Below are 21821 nucleotides of genomic sequence, written 5' to 3' on the forward strand. Positions count from 1 at the left end.
TCTATCTCAAATAATAATGAAATTTTGTGGAATTAAATAGTAAAAAAGAAACACAAAAAGATAAAGAGTGAGGGTAATAGAGACCTCAAGGATTTTAATTTTTTTTTGTATTTTAACTATTATTTTTGAAAAGCAACCAATTAATAGAGTATTCATCAATTTATGGATTTAGAAATAATATGTACACTGTGGTGCTTAAAACATTTCCAACTTAAATCATTGTTATTGATCAAAATCCAAAAATAACTTAAAACTGTATACTTTTATGTCAAGTTTTCTAATTTCCCCACAGGCTGAGTCTCGCCAAGAACAAAAGAAATACTCTACTTTCTGCTTATCCCTTTTTATTTATTTTTATTTCTCATTTTATATTTTTTTAAAGATTTTATTTATTTATTCATGACAGAGAGAGGCAGAGACACAAGCAAAGGGAGAAGCAGGCTCCAAGCAGGGAGCCCGACATGGGACTTGATCCTGGGTCTCCAGGATCACACCCTGGGCCTAAGGCAGGCACTAAACCACTGAGCCACCTGGGCTGCCCATGCTTATCCCTTTTTAATACAACACCAATTCTTGAAGTTTTTTTTACCTAGTCATTGCAAGTTCATAGTACATTTAGAAGGAATAACAGAATCTTGACAAAAGAGGAAAAACTCTAGAATAAAAATGAGAACATTTAAAAATATTTTATCATTTAGCATTTCCGTGAATGATTTCCTAAATCATTTAGAGTTAGACTCTATCTGGCTGATAGACATGGTATTTTAATACATTCCCATTCTCTATGCACTAGAGAAACCAAAAATAAGTTAAGACACTTCATATTTTAAATAAATTCAAGTTAATGTAGCTGAAATGTTTTCAATTAAAAGGAACAAATATTGACATTAGGCATATGTGATGTATGCCCAAGTGTCAGAACTATTCAATTCATATAAAATTTTCATGAGAAATGAGGTTTGAATTACAATGCCATTCTGTCGTTTGCATTGGAAAAGCATGTTCCTAGTGAAGCCTTACTCAAGCTCTCAGGCCTTGTCTTTCCCTTTAAATCAGGTACCTCCACTTACCTTCAATGAACACTTCTGCAGACGTTGTGTCGGAGCCGCTGGGGTTTGTAGCCAGACAGGTATAGCGACCTGTGTCGTCCTCGAAGGCCTCTGCTATGATCAGGGTGTGGAGGTCCCCACCCTCACTGCGGATCTGAATATCTGGAGTATTGTGTAGCTCTTTCCCCTCACAGAACCATCTGCAGGCCAAATGGAGGTCAAAGGACAAGAGAGAAAGAAAGGAAACGGTGATGTTTAAAATAATATAGCAGAAGTAAAAGGCTAATGCCCTGTAATAAGATACTCATTTGATTAAAAAAAAAAATCTGTGTCAATGTTACTAAGGGAAACTCTACATTTTAGACCATGAAATTAAGGACTAGACAATTCCCACAGGTTTTCTTCCTAAAAGCATCTTGTACATTTTATCAACCTTGAAATAAGGGATATTGTCAAACTTGTAAAAACCATTTTAGTCACAAAATATAAGGAACAGAAATTCAAAGGATCTTATAAAATGTTTCATCGTAGATGCTCCTTACAACTTTATCATTCTTACCTTAAGAAAAAGGAAACACAAACATAATGCTCAAAATATCTAATGTATCAAGGGGAACAAATGATCCTGTTAAAAAAATCACAGGCAGCAATATTTTTTGTTGACCCTAAGGCTTCTGATCAGCTGAGCAATAACATATTTAATGCTTTCCACATTTCTGATATTTACAAAACTTTCTAGCAGACGGCCTGGCCTCGGCGAGGTAGGGAAATGTAGGTTGTGCTGTAATTCATTCTTGCTGGTCAGCACTTTTCCTTTTCCAAACAACCAGGACCTCGGTGTAGGAGGCAGCAAGCTGCCAGACTGTTTTAACACACGCTCTCATTCTCACTCTCTCACATTTGCCTTATTCCCCAAACACCTCAAACTCTCAACAGGGTTTTTACAAAAAAAAAAAAAAAAATGAAGCTGCCCTAAAACCTCCACTAAATGTGATTTTTAAGAAATATGTAGGAATGTGCCACTTAAAACGAAAAGCATTGAGGTCTCTGGGACGGTGTTGTCCATTTTACTCCTCAATCAGTACTCAGATTTCCTCTAAGTCGTATATTCTATAAAATTCTTTGGACTTTGCATCTTTTTGTAAAAATATGGCATTGAAGGCTACTTTGGTAGCACAGCTTAGGTATTTATCTGTATTTAATCTGAAAATAAAACCAATTTGCTAATACTTGGGGTATTAACACCAGAAACTATGTTAAAAATTAAGTAGAAGTTACTCCTAAAAGAACAGGTAGGACATTTACCACCACCACCCTGCCAACAAAGCATCCTCTGCAACATAACATGTATTACTTCTGAGACAGTTGAAAAGGACAGTATTTCTGGATTCTGGGGCATTTTGTAGTTTCCTTTGTCTTCTTAAGCTTTTATTCATTTGAGAGAAAGTGAGCCAGCAAGAGAGAGAAAGCAGGAGTGGGGGTGGGGCAGAGCAAGAAGGAGAAGCCAACTCCCCTCTGAGCAGGCCCCCAGTGCTGCTCCATCCAGGACCCTGGGATCATGACCTGAGCCCAAAAGCAAACACTTAACTGAGCCACCCAGGTGTCCCATTTCCTTTGTCTTCATAAAGTTTCACAGAACATTCAAGCCTAGAGTCATCTTCTAGTTCCTTCTTTACTGTTCTCTTTCCACAGTCATAGACCAGATCTTCACCCATGATAACTGACTATGGATTAAGTTAACTGATTTTGCCATCTCCAGTAAACTACATTCTTTCTCTATTCTGTATCAGATTAAAGCTCTTCCCTATGTAGGTCTCTACACTTCAGATCTGTCATGGAAGCCATTCATAGACCTGGCCCTAGTTTTATTTTTTAATCATTTTCCTATATTAATCCTCCATTAAATATTTGCATGGATTTATTATTTCCTACATGGTCCTCACGTATCACTTGCTGATTTTCCCTTGCCTATCCTTTCTCTTCCTCAGAATTATCTCCTTCCCTCTTCATTAAAACCACCTAGGAACCACTCTTCCTTATAGCCAAGCCAAAGGCTCCTTCAACTGACCATATGCTTGCTAGGCATCTTCTATGTGGAAGGCACTGCATAACACATTACAGGTAATAGAATAAAGCCTGGTAAACTCTGCAACTAGTTGAGTGTCTTTATCTTCCATGAAAAAGATACAAACCAACATTTGGAGGGAAAATTAAGCATGAAAAATACAATGAAGGTTTAAGAGACGGCAAGAGCAATTGCTTGATTAGACATGCTTCATAAGGAAACCACTGCCAACTACCCAAGGGAGTGTGGTGTCTTGTCCTCTGACTCCTGGATCAGCAAACCTACAGCCTGCAGCCCCATCACCTGTTTTTGTATGGCCCATGAGCCAAGAATGGTTTTCATATGTTTAATTTTTGCAAAAAGTTAAAGGAAGAATTTACAATATATGAAAATTGCATAAAGTTCAAATTCCAGAGTCTGTCAAGTTGTTTTTAATACTGCCATGCTCACTCATTGACACATTACTGTCTCTGGCTGCCTTTGCATTACAGTGACAGAGGTGAGTAGTTGCATCAAGGTATATGGCCTACAAATCCTAAAATATTTCCTATCTGGACTTTATAGAAAAAAATTTCCAACTCCTGCTCTAATTTCTTGCTCCTCAAAATGTGATTGTTGGACCAACAGCATCAGTGTCACTTGGGAGATATCAGAAATGCAGATTTTGATCCTCATCCCAAATCTATTCAATCAGTTCAGATCCTCCAAGTAACTCATGTGCGCACAAAGATTATGCAGTTTAGGTCTATTAAGTTTGGACCATTCCAACCTGCATCACTGAGTCCTGGCTCTCCCTCTAGGTTATTCACTTCTTTAATATAGCAGTCCTATTTCATGTGTCTTATACCTCTGGTCCCTTGCACATAAGTGCATGTAAAATTATATTGTTTCTCTCACCTCTATACTAAACAAATCTTAATATCTTTCATCCAACAGTTGATCATACAGCACTTTGTGACAGTTTCTGTATTATTTCCTCATACCATTGCTTGAGGTCTACTGCATTTATGCCTTAGTTTCCCACCTAGAAAATAGACTTCCTCATTGCAGAAAAAAAAAAGAACTTTTTTTTATTGATCCATAGTGTATTGTATGCCTTTAAAAATACTATCTGCCACTTGTAACTTTAGAATATGCTTTCCATGAAAAACCAAATAGTGGAGGATCTACGGATGAATAGATTTGGACGATGTATCATTTATTGATGTTTACAATTCACATTTTCTTATAAAAGGCCCTGAAAGTCCTTCAGAGAAGAAATTTAACACTGTCTAATCTAGTATTTACTCAAGTTAGTTGACCATGAGATTCTTTCAAATTTTGCATCTTTTTTTTCTACTGACTTTCCATGTGTATGTTCTAGCGAACCTATCCCATAGAATCCGCAGTTTTCTAAAGATAAATTGAGACCAATTATAATCTGAGCAGTGGTGATATGTATTATGCTAAAGAAACTAATCAGTGAGCACAATAAAATACTAGAAATAGACTTTTAAAATGTCAGAAAGATCGAGTCCTGCATCGGGCTCCCTGCATGGAGCCTGCTTCTCTGTGTCTCTCATGAATAAATAAATAAAATATTAAAAAAAAAAAAAAGGGCAGCCCAGGTGGCTCAGCAGTTTAGCACTACCTTCAGCCCAGGGTGTGATCCTGGAGATCTGGGATCGAGTCCCATGTCGGGTTCCCTGCATGGAGCCTGCTTCTCCCTCTGCCTGTCTCTCTCTCTAATAAATAAAATTTAAAAAAATAAAATATCAGAAAGATTAAGGCAACAATTGCATATTCTGCAACAGTCTAACACCCATTTTGTCTTTTGAAGTGGTTCATCCAGTCTTCAATAATTGCATATGGTAGAATGGTTGGTGCTTACAAAACATTACACTGATCTGGTTTTTGCTTTCTAAATACTCATGCTATTTGGTCTCCAGCTCCATGAATAAAATTTAAAAAGCATCTCAGATTATAATGTATAGAAGACATAGTACAGAGAAAAGATGAAATTTGTCAAATAATTTACATGAGTCATTTATACTGCTTTGACACTCAGGGAAAGTCAGATTGTTACTGACATAAGTACCTGTCAAGTGACCAGTTCTAGGTTGTTAAAATGTGGTAAGACAGGGTGTGACTCAAGAGGGGGAAAAATTGCAAATATTTAGATGGCAGACTCCCTGCAGCAACAAAAAGGGCAGCATGGTTCCTGGCCAATATTGAGATAAATGTGTGTTTAATTTATGATTGGAACCATTTACACATTGAAGCTAGCAATGGCATAGCACAGAGGCTCGATTGTGACTTTAAAAAAGTCAGCTAGCCTTCCTGGTTCAGATTCCTCACTTACAAGGACATGAGACTTTATAGCTGTAAGTTTTCACAATTTTCTGGTTCTTGATGAAGTGGAAGTGTTTTATATTTAGGACTGCATTTAGGGGCACCTGGGTGGCTCAGTGGTTGAGGTCGTGATCCCTGAGTCCCAGGATCAAGTTCTGCTTTGGGCTCCCTGCGGGGAACCTGCTTCTCCCTGTGCCTCTGTCTCTACCTCTGTCATGAATAAATAAATAAAATCTTAAAAAAAAAAAAAAAAAAGACTGTAAAGTTTTTCTAGAAATAATACGAAAATTCTTTGATGAAAGATCCAAGTAATTAATGGCTTCTCTTCTCTGAAATATACTAAAGAATAATAGTGTTTCTAAGATTATCTACCCACCTTGGGTCCTTAAATGTGTCCATGGTTAGCACCTTGTCTTTATCACTACCATGATATTTCCCAACTTCTTTTGAAACCAGTTCTTCATGTGTCTCTCTATCCTACTAGACTAACTTTTTCCAGGTTAGAGACCTGGTCTTTTTAACTTACTAAGTTAATAAGTGTGATATGTGGCCCAACACAATGTTGGGTATGTGGAATATACAAATCATGCCTTTTTATTTTCTGTAATTCTGAGGCTTTGACACCTGGGCCATGCTGATCCCAGAAAAACTGCCCCTCCCAAGGCTAGCCAATTCTTAAAGACAGTTAAGGACTCCTTTGAGCACAGCTTTCACATGAAAGCTAATCAGTCTAGAGCCACATCTTCATCGCCTCTTCTATTGGGCTCTCCTCACTACACTGCCTCTGTTCTAATCACCCCAGAACCAGAGAGCAAAATACTAGGGGACAGCAGCCTCTAGGCCACAGAGTTTGCTCCAATTATTCAAACTAGCCAATCTTAAATGTGTTTACCCTGCTTCACCCATTTCTTCCTGCAGATATTACAGTAAAGCTCCTATCCATGCCCACCTCCCCCTCATCTACACCCATTGCAGGAGGCACCTCCTGATTCCCCTGTGGTGCCCCCATGGTGTAGCATGCTCTTTACTCTTGGAAATTGCAAATAAACTATTGATGGTAGCTGAGTCCTTATCTGTTGGCCTCACCTTGCCTGAATAATAATAAAACCTACATTTTAAAGCACTAAACTAATCAAAGAAGGATTGGCTTACAAATGAAGGAGAAAGGATTGAATAGATAGTTGAAATAAGACGACCTATTATAGTTTTTGCCTTCAGGTGTATACAGAGAGAAGTGTATCTTCTCTCACCAGCTCATACTAAAGTGCATTTAAAAAGCATAAAATTAAACTCAAAATAATCTACTTCAAAAGAGGAAATCAGCTTTGTCCATTCTTTATGTAGCAGATCAAATACAAATCACTTTCTTATCTAACCTAAGAGAGTCCTGGAGATTTAAAGTTTTGATGCAACAGAGTAGATGGATGAGCTGTGTCATGGCATGCTTGTTTTGCTAGATTTAAGGTCATATTTCTATCAGCTTCCTGGAAAGGATTCAAAATATTTAGTTTTCGTCAAAGAAGAGGTAAACCTCAGGTTTGTTGATTAAATTTTGATCTGAAATTTTTCCTATATTAGATTCTGGTTTAAAAAAAAAAAGATTCTGGTTAATAAAGATGTGCTATACACACACACACACACACACACACACACACTGGAATATTAGCCATCAAAAAAAGAGAAATCTTGCCTTTTACAATGATGTGGATGGAATTAGAGTGTATATACTAAGTGAAATAAGTCAGAGAAGGACAAATACCATATGATCTTAGTCATGTGGAATTTAAGAAAGAAACAGATGAACATATGGGAAGGGGAAAAGAAAAAAAGGAGAGAGGGAGAAAAACCATGAGAGACTCTTACCTATACAGAACAAACTGAGGAGTAAGGAGGGAGTTGGTGGAGGATGGGCTAGATGGGTGATGAGCACAAGTGATGAATTACTGAATTCTACTCCTGAAACCAATACTGCACTGTATGTTAACTAACATTTAAATTAAATAAATAAATAAGTAATTCTGGTTGGTAGTACAGTTTAGGAAAAGCAATACTGGTATGACAAGCTACAATGTTAGGCCTACAAAATAGGACAAAACAGAGGTTTAGTAAATGCATAGAACAGGTAATGACACTATCCTCTTTGCATATCCTGTGGCAGACATCAATAATTGATCTGAGTATTCTTTGCTAGTGAAACCGAATGTCTCTGAATTCTCAGCATGGCTGTTTGGGCAGGGTGCAAAGCAACTGCAGTTGAAATCTAATGAAACACATTTGCCATGCTCTTGGAAGATACATTCTCCCTTTTCTTCAGATCCTGGAAGCTGTTTCTATTTTAACAGCAGCGAGAGGATTTGGTTGAGAGAGAGCATATATGGAAGTATGTAATATAGCGAAGAGAGTCCACTTAAGTAAAATTCCTCTTGAGAACACCCGTGAATTTTTTTTTCATTCCATTTATTATACCTGGAAGCCATTTATCTAGTGGGTGAAACACTGGCTAGTATATTAGAAAGTCAAAATCCAATTATCTACATTCTCATTGTGTACTTCTAATAAATTTCAACTTCAATCAAACCTTGACTATACTTCATTTCAACTACAAAAATGGCTAAAATATATAATAATAATCTCAGACTTAGGATGAGGACACAGTATTTGGAACTATGATAGTCATAAGGATTTACATAAATTTAAATAGAGAGAGTGAATATACATATTCAATGCCTATTACATATCATGTACTTTGCAAATATGGCACTGTTTCCCAAAAACCTTGTGAAGTTTTCATTTTATCTTTAGATATAGGCTATTTTCATTTATGTGTAAATATGAAAAAAAGAACAGGGACAATTAAATCCAGATAATTTTCACAACTTCATTTTCTTCAACACATTTAGCTTCATCTTTCATCAAACTTTCTATTATAGATATAAATTTTAACAAGGTTACTGATTCTTCCTCTCTAATCTGGTGAAGCTGGTAAGCAACTATGTGAATGCCATGCAATGGGAAGCTGAGACACAAACACTGAAAAATTCGTATGGTAAATCCTCATTTGAAAGAATTTAAGAGTTGCTCATAGAGGAGTAAGGCAGTTGAGGCTGGTTGTCAGTCTCATAACTGGTTGTTATGAGGTCATAAACAGGGCATGAAACTAACCTTGCATTAATTGGAAATGAAGTGTAAAAGGGTGAGGAGATAGTCCTACTTATTCATTCATTCATCAACGGGGTTTATTGCACTTTGACTTTTTTTTTTTTAATTTTATTTATTTACGAGAGAGAGAGAGAGAGAGAGAGAGAGAGAGGCGGGGGGGCAGGCAGGCAGAGAGAGAAGCAGGCCCCATGCAGGGAGCCCAACATGGGACTTGATCCCGGGTCTCCAGGATCAGGCCCTGGGCTAACGGCAGCGCTAAACCGCTGAGCCACCCGGGCTGCCCTGCACTTTGACTTTAATTCAAAAACTGACTGAGAGGTACAGATGTCAGCTAAACTGGGTTTATTTCAGGAGATTAGTAGTAGGGCTAAAGAGATAAGAAAACCCAACTATAGACCTAGGAAATGCTGAATGCATTTCATCTATTGAATGGAGACTCTTCAATCACGTGGAAGCATGCACTGCTTTCAAAAATCTTTCAAAATTGGTTATGGCTTCATCCTTACAAATTAAAGTTGCTTTGGATAGAATACTTAGGTTGAATTTAATTTGTTAGAGAGGGAATAATGTTGATGAATTTCACAAGCCTTGAAACTTTTTTTATTCATAAATGATAACAGAAAAAAAAAACTGTAGTATTTAAAGCTCTGTAAGATGGCACATTTCTTTATATTGCTCTATGATGGGATTTTGAAATCTACATTGTTTTAATATATATATTTCTTCTTGTTGCTTAATGTCTTTTTCTCAGGATTTTTCAAACATTCCAGCCTAAAAGTGAGATGGTGCCAAAAATTCAAGGATCATGTTATGGCACCAGCAGGATATAGTAAGGTTGAAACTCAAGAAGGTGTTTTACATAGAAAAGTTCAATATTTAATTGTTCGCTTTCTACATTTCAAGATGAAGCTAAATGTAACCTCTGATTTGGTCAGAGTTGCACTGTTGGAGGAACATGGCTCTATCTGACTACAGTCACACAAAACGCTTGGTTGGAAATCCAAAGGGGTCACAGGGTAGCTAACTAAAATCAGGGGGACTGCAGCTGCTCTGAACAAACGGCTGCCTTTGAAAACCACAATCATTTCCATTCTTGGGTAGTGTAAGATAGTTTTAAAACTGACCCCCTGATGTGACCTTCCATTTTTCCTTCTCTTATGACTCTGGCAACTGGCTGTGGGGCTCAGGACTGTAATGCGGAATGGGATGTACATCTGGGAAAGCCCAGCACACTCTGGTTCTCCAAGATAGGGCAATATTGTAGATTTTTGTGACAATAAATTCAGTTGTTAAATAAAAGGGACTACGAAATCCACTGACAAAGTAGAATACATGCTACCCAGTGTGGTATACTAGTACGTTATATTTTTTAAAAATCACATATGGCATCACTTGGTTTAACAGTTAACTAATACTATCTAACACTGTCATGTAAACAGAATTACAGGTTTTATGATTGATGGTTTCAGCATCTTTCCCTGTTTGAACCACAACTATGTATCATGGAGATTTTCTGTGCCCTGTATTTTAAACACAAACAAGTTTTACAACACAAAAATCGATTTATAAAATTTACAGGGCTTCAATGAATCTTGGCTAATATTTTCCAAGTCTAAGGAAAATGGTAAATATTGGAAATCAGTTAATAGAATAATGAGGTGCTTATTAAGTAAAAACTTTTAAGAACAGCAGAGTTGTTTTTTATTTTTAATTTTCTCCTACACCTCACTTTCCTTACCTTCTTGGAGAAACAAAGTTACGTTGAAAAGATGTATCTCTACTTTGCTTCCAAGTCCACTGATTTGTACTTCCTGGAAATATTTATCTTCAAAGGGATACCAATGATTACAGGAAGGCAAAGTTAGCCGGCAACTGCCCCCTTCTTCCTAAGTGCCAGCAGCCACATGATTTCATAGAAGCACATGCTTGAAGAAAACTCAAGGAACTAGTTTTTTAAATGCCATTATAATGGAAATCAAACGTAGGTAAGAAAAAAAAAACAAAAACAAAACAAACCCAGATAAGTCAGCAAGGGTTCTATTTTCCAGGTGTTCCGTTCTCCCACAGGAATAGCAGTGCTCAGCCACGAAATGAAGAATCACCAAAACTAGGAACTTTTGCCCAAGCTGAACTGTATTTATGCCTAAGCTTGAAATCAGGCCATCTGTAAATACTGCATTTCATACATCCTCAATTAAACACCAATTAATTTTTGTGGAGTATTCTTTGTCTTGTCACCAAGTGTTTCTTAATTTTTTACATGTGTTCACATTAACCACAAGACACACCATGTTTACTCTGTCATGTGGATTTACAGGCAGACCAAAGTGAAATTATTCCTTGTCTAAATTTACTATGGCTATAATTTCATGACTGCTTAGCTTGAAGGCCAATAGCTAAATTTGTGCAGAGAACAGATGTACTCTAACCTTCTAGTTGAAAAGAGACCAAAAATAGATTGACTTTTTGAAATTCAAAGCCCAGGAAATGATAAAATAGCTTTTGAACCAAAACCAGACTCATGTCTACCAATTCTTTCCTCTCATAATCACTTTATCTCTCAAGAAAGAATGATAAAACAGAGAGGGGCAGAAAAAGCAGCCCGAATAAAACAGAACTTCTAAAAGGAGTTTATCTTGTTTTGACCATAAGAGGTAACTTCATATCTGGACACTAGGAGCACATAGGTGTTTAATCAGTAAGCCTAAAAAACAACTATAAAAGTAGGCAAGTAGAATCTACAACTAAGTGTTTGTGCTGCTGAAGCTATTAAAATCTTAGATTGCTTCCAGTATTTTCCACACTGGTGATATAGTTGAAAGGACCCTGGGGCTGGGAATCAGCATCCAGGATTCTGGTTTTACCTGGTCAATAGACCAGCTAAGCTTAATGTAATCCAGTTGTTCTCTTTTGGGGCTTGAGTTTATTTATGAAATGTGAGGCATGAACTAGACCAGTGTTTCCTGTGTCCCAGGAGAGTAATTTTGCAGCCAGTTGACAGATACCACTGAAAAAGGTTCTGTGGCCCAACAGGTTCATGGAACAAGGAGTTAAACAAAGTTAAACATCTGTCTTTACTACAGAACTTTCTAGAACATTGACTATGCCAGTATACATTAAATTTCCACAAGAGGAAAACTGGCAGGCATCATTCTCAATCTTTCTTGACTATGGAACACATGCTTTGAGAATCATGTTGAAGGATTAATGAATGTTACATGGAACACATTTTGGGAAACACTTTAGGCTAAACTGTCACCAACATCCCATCTAACTCTCCAATAGTGACATTTAATACCTGGCCTACAACTATCTCTTCCAGTGCTCATGACAGACATCACTAATAAGGTAAAACCTTTTCCCACTGGCCTCCTTAGTTTCAGAGTCCTTCTCAAATGTGCTCTGGGTAACCACTACCAACTGTTTAGATAGAGCTGGCACTTGAGTTGAACATATTTGCTATGCCTGATTTAATTATCTATGTTATAAACTATTTTCTTAGACAGGAATCAATATGAAATGCTGTTAACCTCCCATCTATCCTTGACTGTTGACTAAGAATTTTCTTTTTTTTCTTTCTTTTTTGGACAAGCAGCCATTTTGCCATGACACTTGGAATTACTGGGGTTTTCTCCTCCTTTGGAAAATGCTCAGTGTCAATATACAATATGATGTTCAAGTCAGGTTATTTCAGAAAAAGAAACAGACTACCACACCACAGTAATTACAGGAAACAATGGGGACTGTGCCAGGTTAGCCAGGATATACAGCTATCCTACTTTTATACTCTTCTGCAAGAGCACCTTGAAAATGTCATTTTGGCTTTAGTGGATATTTTGACTCTCTGCAAATGTGATTGATTCCCAGGAGCAGACAAAAGTAAATTTCACAGTCTCTAGAGGGAAAAAAAAGTCCCCAATCTTCCTGTCACCCATTCACAAATTCTTGTTACACCTGTTAAAAAAGATTCCTCCTTACCAATCCTTTATACAAGCACACAAGTCAGCATGACCTGACAAGTCATACTTCAAAGTTTCCTATACTGTGAAAATCTGTACTGAATGTTTCCAAGCCTTCAAAGCATTAAGGGAAAGAATGGATTATAAAGAGAGCCTGAGAATGAGAGATTGCATGCATAAAACAGCTAGAGGTGCACATTCAGCTATTTTGTTGTTACAGTTATGGCAGGTAATTACTAGCTATTGTTGTAACTTGGAGTGCATTCCAAAGGAAATAAAATGGGAGATGTTTTGTTAGACAATGCTGTCAGTCTTCTAGGCTTTTGGAATGTGTCCATTCAGATATAACGATTACCTCAGAATTACGAAACCTGAAAGGACGCAAACCAAAGCAGAAATAGGAAACAAGTCCTCTTGGTGTCTTCAACCTTACATAAATACAGGAACCCATGTTAAACAGTTCATGTATAGACCGCTAGCACGCCTAGTAGTGATTTCTTTGCATTTGACAATTACACTGAGTACAATTTTTTCCCTCAACAGTGGAATATCTTTCCCCCAAATCAAAGTACAGATTTTGTCTACAACTTTTCTTAGTTTATTAGTACCTTAATTATTTGCCTTAATTGTGCTGCCGGCTAATCATGATTAGGGGTAAGGGAGGAGAAAATAGATCAAAGCAGGGATAGAAAATGAAGGGAAAATATCCCTTTCTGAAAAAGCTGCAACTTCAGCTTTCAATTCAAAGATGTCTCTCTCTCTCTCCCCTCTCCAAAGGAGACTTCAGCTAACACTGCACTGGTTGATGAGGCCTCCTCAGCTGAGCCAAGCTCTCAGCAGGCAAGGGTGGCTGCTTCAGCCTCTCATCGGATTTGGTGGACAATCTGGGTGAAGTGTAGGGGAGCTCATTGGCCTCCTCACACACTGTTCTGGCCCCACTCTAGTCTAACGATGCTCAAGCATGGCTAGTTTGGTCCCCTAGGAACTACAGAACAAACGCGAAAAGCAGAGCTGAGTGCAAGCAAAGTTCAACCATACACTGGCCTTGTCAGTCAGTAAGTACATATGGAAACTGGTTTGCTTTCTTTTTCCAAAATTTTCCCAGCTAACTTGTGTCAAAGCCACCCCCTTTTCTAAATGCTTTTCCCTTGTTCTTATGTCATGTTCCTTCTAGCTGTTTGCACTTAGAGGTCAGCTTTCCAAGAAGAACTATAATAAATGAGGTATCCGGCAAGGAAGGAACTCTTTGAATTAGGCAATGAGAAATTAAGTATAGAAGGAATTCTATTGTTAGCAGGTGAGTGCTCATGTGTCCTGCACCACCAGCTATCCCATCAACTAAATAGTGAATGTTTTCACCAAAATATCGAGTCACATTTTATACACACACACACACCCCACCATACCATGCACCTACACACACAAAAAGCTGAACTGAATATCTGACAGGGTCCCTGAATTAATTTCCTGAAAGAGTCTCAAATACCCTGCAAACGCCGCTTTGCAAACCACCCTTCTGATTCTGATTCACACAGGTAATTCTTTAAATAGCATCTGTCCTCCTCCCAACAATTTGGATCCAATACATACTTGTGAGTTTGTAGAACAGTGAGCCATTTCCCAAGAAAGCTGTCTCCCTGCTTCCCTCAGATTCTGAGTGTGTGGAGCTGGAGCAGGGAGGGGCCTCAGGTATATGAGCAAGAACAGGAAGTCAGGACTAATTATACCTTGTTTTATTTGGTTATTTGAATAACAAATAAACTGGCCTGTTTCATTTCAGTTGGTTTTTTCAGAGCAAATTACCTCAGGCTGGCATTTCATTTCAATCAGACTCGATTTTTTTTAAAGTGTTAAAATTAATGTGAGGATTGGATACAGACTTAGATCTATTTCTTTGAAAGATAGGGATTTTCACGATGAAGAAAGCTCTCTTTTCTGATTAGAATTAGAGCACCCACCACCTGGCTACATTCCATCAGTTACTGCTTATATCCTCCATGCCCCAAAGCTCCCTTAATGGCACAATACATGACTTTTAAAAATTGGCTTCAGAGGCACTTAAAGACTTGGCAAAAGACAAAACCAAACAAACCTCTAAAACTATTAAGTGGTATGGGGTGGGGGGGGAAGGGTAGTGGGGGAGGCAGTAGCATATGATATTTGCTAGTTAGAGGAAATTATAATAGTTCCTTTGCTTGCACAGCAAATGAAAATGCCTGTTTTCATAATTTTTTTAAAAATGTAACCAATAATAATGGCTACATGTGTTTGCTATGCCTGGAAAGAACAGTGTATCCAAAATTTGTCCTGTAGAGCAGGATTTTCATTCTGAGCTCACTACATGGATATCAGGACTTCTAGAGAACATGATTTCTACCTCAGCCACTGCTCTTTTGGGGGCTCCTCAAGAATTGTTTGTGACTAGAAGAGTTGTGGCCAACAGGTCACGCTTTCCTTTCAGGAAAAGAAAAAGCCTTTCTATACTGCCTTATTCTGGCAATTTATGGATATTGAGAAAAACAAGTACTCTGTGATAGAAAAAGGTGGAGGGAGTTCATGCTACATATAAATATTGTTCCACACTCATACCTTTTCTCAATTCTTTTGAGCAAGAATACCCTAGTGTCCCACCAGATTTTAATATTCCATTGGTCCATAGTTTCTCCAGGTTATTTGAAGTTAGGCTTAAAAATACTTGTTCAAGTACTGTGTTAAGTCAATTTTAAAGGCTCTAAAGAAATTCCCTAAGGTTTCTTATGACCAAAATTATTCCCTATGCCTAAAGATGGGATAGATTGGAATGAGGGAGTTCCTGGTTATTGACTATGTTGAAGATGGAGGAAAATAGGCAGGAATCTTGTAGAGATAATTCAAGAATTGGATGGACAATTGATTCTACGATGACTGCTGCCATGATCTTTCTTTTAGCAAGCAACTGACAGCTGATGTGTGAAAGTGGAACAAAACATCTAATGCCTGGTGTGCTAAACACTAAAGAATGACATAATCCTCTTAATTATGATGCATTTACTAAATTAGCCTAGTTTAATCAAGATAACATTTGAGGTTTCTAGGGGCTTTTAAAGTAGGATAGTTTACTGGAGATATTAGCTGTTAAATGGAGCTTGTGTTCAGCACACAAAATGCTACATTTCCATGTTTGCAAACCATCACAACAATATATGTGTGTGTGTCTTTTAAAGATTTATTTAGAGAGTGTGTGCACAGCAGGGAGGGGTAGAGGGAGAAGGAAACTCTCAAGCAGAGATCATGCTCAACATGGAGTCTAATGCAGAACTTGATCCCATGACCCTGACATCAGGAGTGAGTCAAAACAATGAGTTGGATGCTTAAATGAATGTGTCAGCCAGGCACCCCATAAAATGTGTCTTTAAAAACTGTTTCATATGTGTACAAAAACCTAGGTCAATAGGTGACATTAGAGTATTTCCTCTAAAAGGAAGACTTTCTAAATTAAATCATCTTCATCACTAACTTTCCTTTGTATTAAAGTTTCTACTATTTCTTTGCTCAAGTTCACATTTTAGCCTCATTTCATTGACGTAGAACCTCTAACTTTAAAAATGTCTGTTACATAATCACATGCTAAAATTCAAACTCAATGAGGTATAATTTAAGTTTTCCGTAGGGCAATTATTTAAGAACTTTAAAAGAAATTCTTTAAAATTTTGTCACTTAATTCAAGAAAAACTTTCATAAAATTCTGCAAATATGTTTTGATAGTCTTTGAATACCCTCCTTTTCCCCTCATTTTTTTGATATTGTGTCTTATTTTTCAACATTCTTCTTGGAGAAAAATCACATACCACCCAAAGAGTGATGAAGAAAAATCATGACTTCTGCTTGGGGCTGGCACACACATAAAAGTATCTGTTGGGAGAGAAAAGCCCTCTCTACATAAGGAACTCCCTGCCATGCTTATACTGGGTATGAGTCTTCACAAGCTCCATTGGCTTCCTCAACATTTCCGCCCTCAGACCAAGCCTCTAGAGGGGGTTCTGGCCTTCCAGCTTCCGTGTGGTGTTTCATTTGCCTCTATCCCAGTAAGTATTGTCTATTCTCAGTGTTGAGAAATAAGAACAAAACAATATGCTAAAACTAAACCAGCCTTTGAGCTGATTGTGCAGAATCACTGTTTTTTAGCTATTTACTTCTGTTCAAAAGCAACTCTCCTGAATAAGATGTCAATATGCATAATATGCATTTATTCAATAATCATGACCGGTCCATTTTTCTAGTTTACCCTGTCACTGAGTAGAAATTCCTCCCTTTTCTCCATCTCTTCTTGTAAAGAAAGCATCATTATGATTTCTTTTTTTTAATGATGTTATTTGAGAGAGAGAAAGCAGAGAGAGAACAAGAGGAGCTGTGGGGAGGGACAAAGGGAGAGGGACAAGCAGACTCCCCGCTGAGTGGGGAGCCAGGGGGCTCAATCCCAGGACCCCAAGATCATGACCTGAGCTGAAGGCAGATGCTTAACCAAATGAGCTACCCAGGCACCTAGTCATTATGATTTCTAAGTGATTAAGAACCTAAATACTAAATAGCCATAAGATTCTGGTGGAATTAGAGACTCTGTAACTAGAGAGTTAATTTTGGACATTACAAAGAAAATGTTAAATCTATTGCCAGGTCATTTACTGCAATGTTAAAAGCTGAAAGAATGAGCCTGCCCAGCACCCTAGAGTCTAATCATGTAATTGTAACTAGTGCATTGAGGAGACGGAACAGTCTTCTAACACTGCTTTAGAAGTGATTTATTGATCCCTACACAATAATTCTTCAGCAATTCACAGAACCAGAATTTATAGATTTATTTCTAACTTCAGGAAAAATTGACTTCACTCTTGAACCCTTTGCTTTCTTGCATCAATCTCTGAATTGCAATTAGCTAAGTTAAATAGTGATCCTGAAAAGGCATTCCCCCACCATCCACCCTCAACAAAATGTACATGCTTTACACATAAGGAAGGAAAGACAAGGATATTCAGACAGAATTATTATATGCATATGATTATGCAGAGTTTGCAGGCTTCTTAGTGGAGGTGGGTGAAGGAGTTTCCCAAGTGGGAACTATATGAACATCTAAAAGGAAAATGAATACATTCAAACATAAGCTAAGACTCCTATATGTTGAAAACTGTTTAAATTAATAAGGGAATATGAACTGCTGGTACAACCTTTTATTTTTTTTAATTTTTTTTAATTTTTTATTTATTTATGATAGTCACAGAGAGAGAGAGAGAGAGGCAGAGACACAGGCGGAGGGAGAAGCAGGCTCCATGCACCGGGAGCCTGATGTGGGATTCGATCCCGGGTCTCCAGGATCGCGCCCTGGGCCAAAGGCAGGCGCCAAACCGCTGCGCCACCCAGGGATCCCACCTTTTATGAAAAGGATCTGACACCACTAATGTTGAGAATATACATTCACTTGACCCAGCAGCTTCATGCGGAGAAGTTATGCTTTGCTATGTCCACACAAGGGCACAAAGACCCATGAAATATGTATGTGTAAGGATGTTCATTTCTGCACTTTTTTTAGTAATAGAAAAACACTCATCGTGCCCTAAATGCCCATAAATAAGGACAAAAATGGCAATTCAATTATGGTATTCCACCCAAGGAAATACTATGCAGCCTTTAAAAATAATGTTAGGCGAGATTGTCAAAAATTATATTGCCCAGTAACACCACAACAGAGTTTGACAGACCACTAAACTTCCAGAGAGTTACTTATATGAGAAACTTAAAACTCTGAAGTTATATTGAGAGGAGGGACTGCAGCTGAGGGAAGATAAAGTTTTGCTTTTCATCTTGGAACTTCCTGTAGATTTTTTTTTAAAACCACAAATATTACTTCATAGATGTTAAACATATTAAAATGTACAAAAAGAAATAGAGAAGCACAGTATTTGACTACTCAATCTATGCAGCATTTTAAAAGCTAGAAAAAAGGGAGGTACTTGGGTGGCTGAGTCAGCTAAGCGTCAGACTCATGGTTTCGGCTCAGGTTATGATCTCAGAGTCATGGGATCGAGCCCCATGCTGGGCTCTGTGCTCAGCTCAGAGTCTGCTTCAGATTTTCTCCTCTCCCTCTGCTCCTCCTCACTTATGCTCACAGGCTCTTTCTCTCTCGCTCTCAAATAATGTTTAAAAGCTGAAGAAAAAATGCTTTTTAGGGCAATTATGCTCTATTAAAAGATACATCATCATTTCATCATTCATTAACTACTGGGGTCTTTTAACCCCTTTTTTATTTGTACCCCCTGATAAAGTTGTTAGAAGAACTAAACACAGCAATGCATGTCTAACCTTTGGCTCAGGACTTCATTCATTTTACTCAAAAAGGTTAGCCAGCTGTTATTTCTTACAAAAGAAAAGGGAAAATTACATTATGGGGGCAAAGGAGGCGGCACCTGGGTGGCACAGTGTGTTAAGCACCCATCTGATTCTTGGTTTCTGCTCAGGTTGTGATCCCAGGGTCCTGCAATGGAGCCCCATGTCCAGCCCTGCACTTGGTGCAGAATCCACTTGTCCCTGTCTGTCTCTCTCTCTCTCTCTCTCTCCCCCTCTGTCCCCACCCTCCCCACCATGCTTTCTCTCAAATAAATAAAATCTTTTTTTTTTTAAAGTCTCTGGATGAATGCAACTGCATATTAGTCTTCTACTTTGTTACTTTTGTTCCTATTTCAGAGTGCCTCCACTTGATCTGGGTTATAAATATGTTTGTTACATTTCCCCTTACTTTTATCTATGAAGCTTCCCACTGCTATGAGAGCCATTGTGTACTTTCAAAAATCATAGTCACACTAAGAGTTAAATGGACTTGATTAAAGAAAACAAATGCTAGTACGTTGTCCTATACACTTAAGTATTTAATCCTAAAGCTCGATCTATTAATGCAAAAAGACGCTAAAAAAACAAATTCACACCAGCCAGGGATTATCTCATCTTGCTTCAGACAGTGGGTGAAAAATATCACAGTGTATCGTAAATGAGGATCTGTAGAATGTGACATGTTAGGGTTGTATTCTGTTGTGTTTCCTTAACGACCAAGCAATAGCTTATAGGAAAGTTCTTGGCTCTGCTGACTCAGTGTCCCAACAACAAAATGCCTTTTACCCATGGAGTGATTCTTGCAGAGGTCCACTGAATCTAAGTTCCATCCCCCAAGCATCCTGAGTTGGATCTTGAAAATCTTTCTGGAAGACGAGAAAAGCTAATTCTAAGAAAAAGAAGACATGGCTATAGAAGAGGACAATGTGCCTACACACATGCAGCTTTTACTCCAGTGGGAGAGAGGGACAATAATCACTTAAACTGCCACAAAAGTAAAATAAGTTCAGATAGAGAAGTGCCATGAAAAAACAAAACACAGTTAAGAAAGATCCAATCTATGTTAGGTAGGGTAGCTATGGCAGAGAGTGAGGTCATTCCATGCTACAACAGTACAGTGTTCTTCACCAAGATTGTGGAAGAAAAAAGATACCAGCACATAAAAAGAACATTCACGAGGAGACCCTGACAGCAGACACTCGATGCAAAAGCATTCATGCCAAGACATTCACTAATAATAAGCATCACGTCACCTATCTCTAAAAGGCCTCCTTTCCCTCGTTGGATTTATTAGAACTAACTGGCAACTCTCTCACCTTCTGGGCAAATAGAATTTATACTTTCTTTCCTGAAAGCATGTTTCTCCTACTAATTTATACCCATAACGACCAAAAACTTTTCATTTAGGACTTTAGAATTCAAGTCTCCCTCTACAGTGAAATGGCCCATTTTCTCCCACAGTTATGCCATAGAGTTCTAGTTTTCTCTCTCAGGCTGTAAAACAGCTGTTTCTAATGCATATGGACAGATTTCAAGTTTAAGCTGCTAATACATTGTAAGCATTTCTGTAGTCGTTTTTACATACTGTTGAAGGCATTCGCCTTCATCTGAAATGTTGGGGGGGTGGTGTGCTCTGGTGCATAAGAAAAGCAAAAGAAAAGTAGTTTATAGGATTGTTGGTTAAGAACAGCCTCTGGTACTCTCTGGAGCAGATTAGCTCTTTATAAGAAGCAGATAAACCAAAAAACAAAACAAAAGACAAAAAACAAAAAAACGAGAGAATTCATGTCACGTCAACAACAGCAGAGAATGACTGAGATGGAAAGAAAGGGAGAAGGGCCAAAGGGGGAATGATGCACCTTGTTCTAGGTGTACAATTGGAATAAATAAGGAAAACATGCAATTTTTAAAAATAAGTGCTAAATGCTTGGAAGTTCCTTAATCTGAGGGGTACACTGAAATACATGGATTACATGGAACGAATGGGGCTCTGAAAATTTACCTGAGCTTTTTCTCCCTCAACTATTTCTGAGGCTATGCTCTACTGTCCCAGGTTCAAGAGGTCACTTGGCTCATGAAGTTATTGTTACTGGGATCTACTCTTATGATGTGCCTCCCAGCAGCCGTAGGAACATCTCTTTAAATATTTTAATAACTAATCCTGATCTCTGAGGAAGATATATTCCATCATAGTAACTGAGCCAGAGTACCTTTTATATATTTTGCATTGTAGTCAATATGGTCTGCCAAAGCTTTGTGGAGAACTTAACCAAGCTACTCAGAGCCTTCTAAAATCTTAAATGTCAGAGAAAATAATTCTGATCTTTACTTTTCAAGACTTATAGGTTTAAAAGGCTACTGAGTTCAATTCTTTTCATATTTGATGATTAGCATGGCATCTTTGGAGCTGGCTGAAGGAATGCACGAGAGAGCGAATATTATTTTTTCTTTTGAGTGGTGGACCTTTCCATCTTGTTTTTTTATCAAACTGTTCTTGCTGTTCAAATTTAGGGTAGGCTACGTTTTCACAGTATTTTATGCAGAAGTATTGTTTTTTGTGTTATTAACATAAATACCTTAATTGAGTTGTTTTAAGGACTGAGATCCTAGCATATTTGATCATATGTGGAAAAGTTATTTATATTTTTAAACTGTATTGTTACCAGAAAAGTATAAATAAAAGTTATGTGTTGTTAAGTGCTCTGAATTCTTGAATGATGAGACTTACATAGGTATCCTGATCCTCTGAGACTTCATAACGTAAGGCAACGTGGCTGAGATACTATTTATTTTGTGGCAAAGGGAAATGGGCTGTTTCTATAATCACTGCTTGGAGCCATGGAAATTAATCTTATGCCACTTCTATCAAGGGGAAGCCAGAGGCCTTAACCTATGTGGTGG

The 21821-nt window shown here is 37.9% G+C and overlaps 1 protein-coding gene across 4 annotated transcripts in view; it reads right to left on the reverse strand.

Annotated features, from left to right (window-relative positions):
- PALLD (palladin, cytoskeletal associated protein) overlaps positions 1-21821 on the reverse strand; it is a 401027-nt gene that overhangs the window by 225986 nt on the left and 153220 nt on the right. For all 4 annotated transcript variants that reach the window (XM_072719731.1, XM_072719730.1, XM_072719732.1 and 1 more), the window contains one exon: positions 1071-1249. In XM_072719731.1, the coding sequence (XP_072575832.1) occupies positions 1071-1249 (179 nt within the window). The remainder of the gene's footprint in view (positions 1-1070; positions 1250-21821) is intronic.

Source organism: Vulpes vulpes, chromosome 9, assembly GCF_048418805.1.
Source record: "Vulpes vulpes isolate BD-2025 chromosome 9, VulVul3, whole genome shotgun sequence".
Classification (NCBI taxonomy): Eukaryota; Metazoa; Chordata; class Mammalia; order Carnivora; family Canidae; genus Vulpes; species Vulpes vulpes.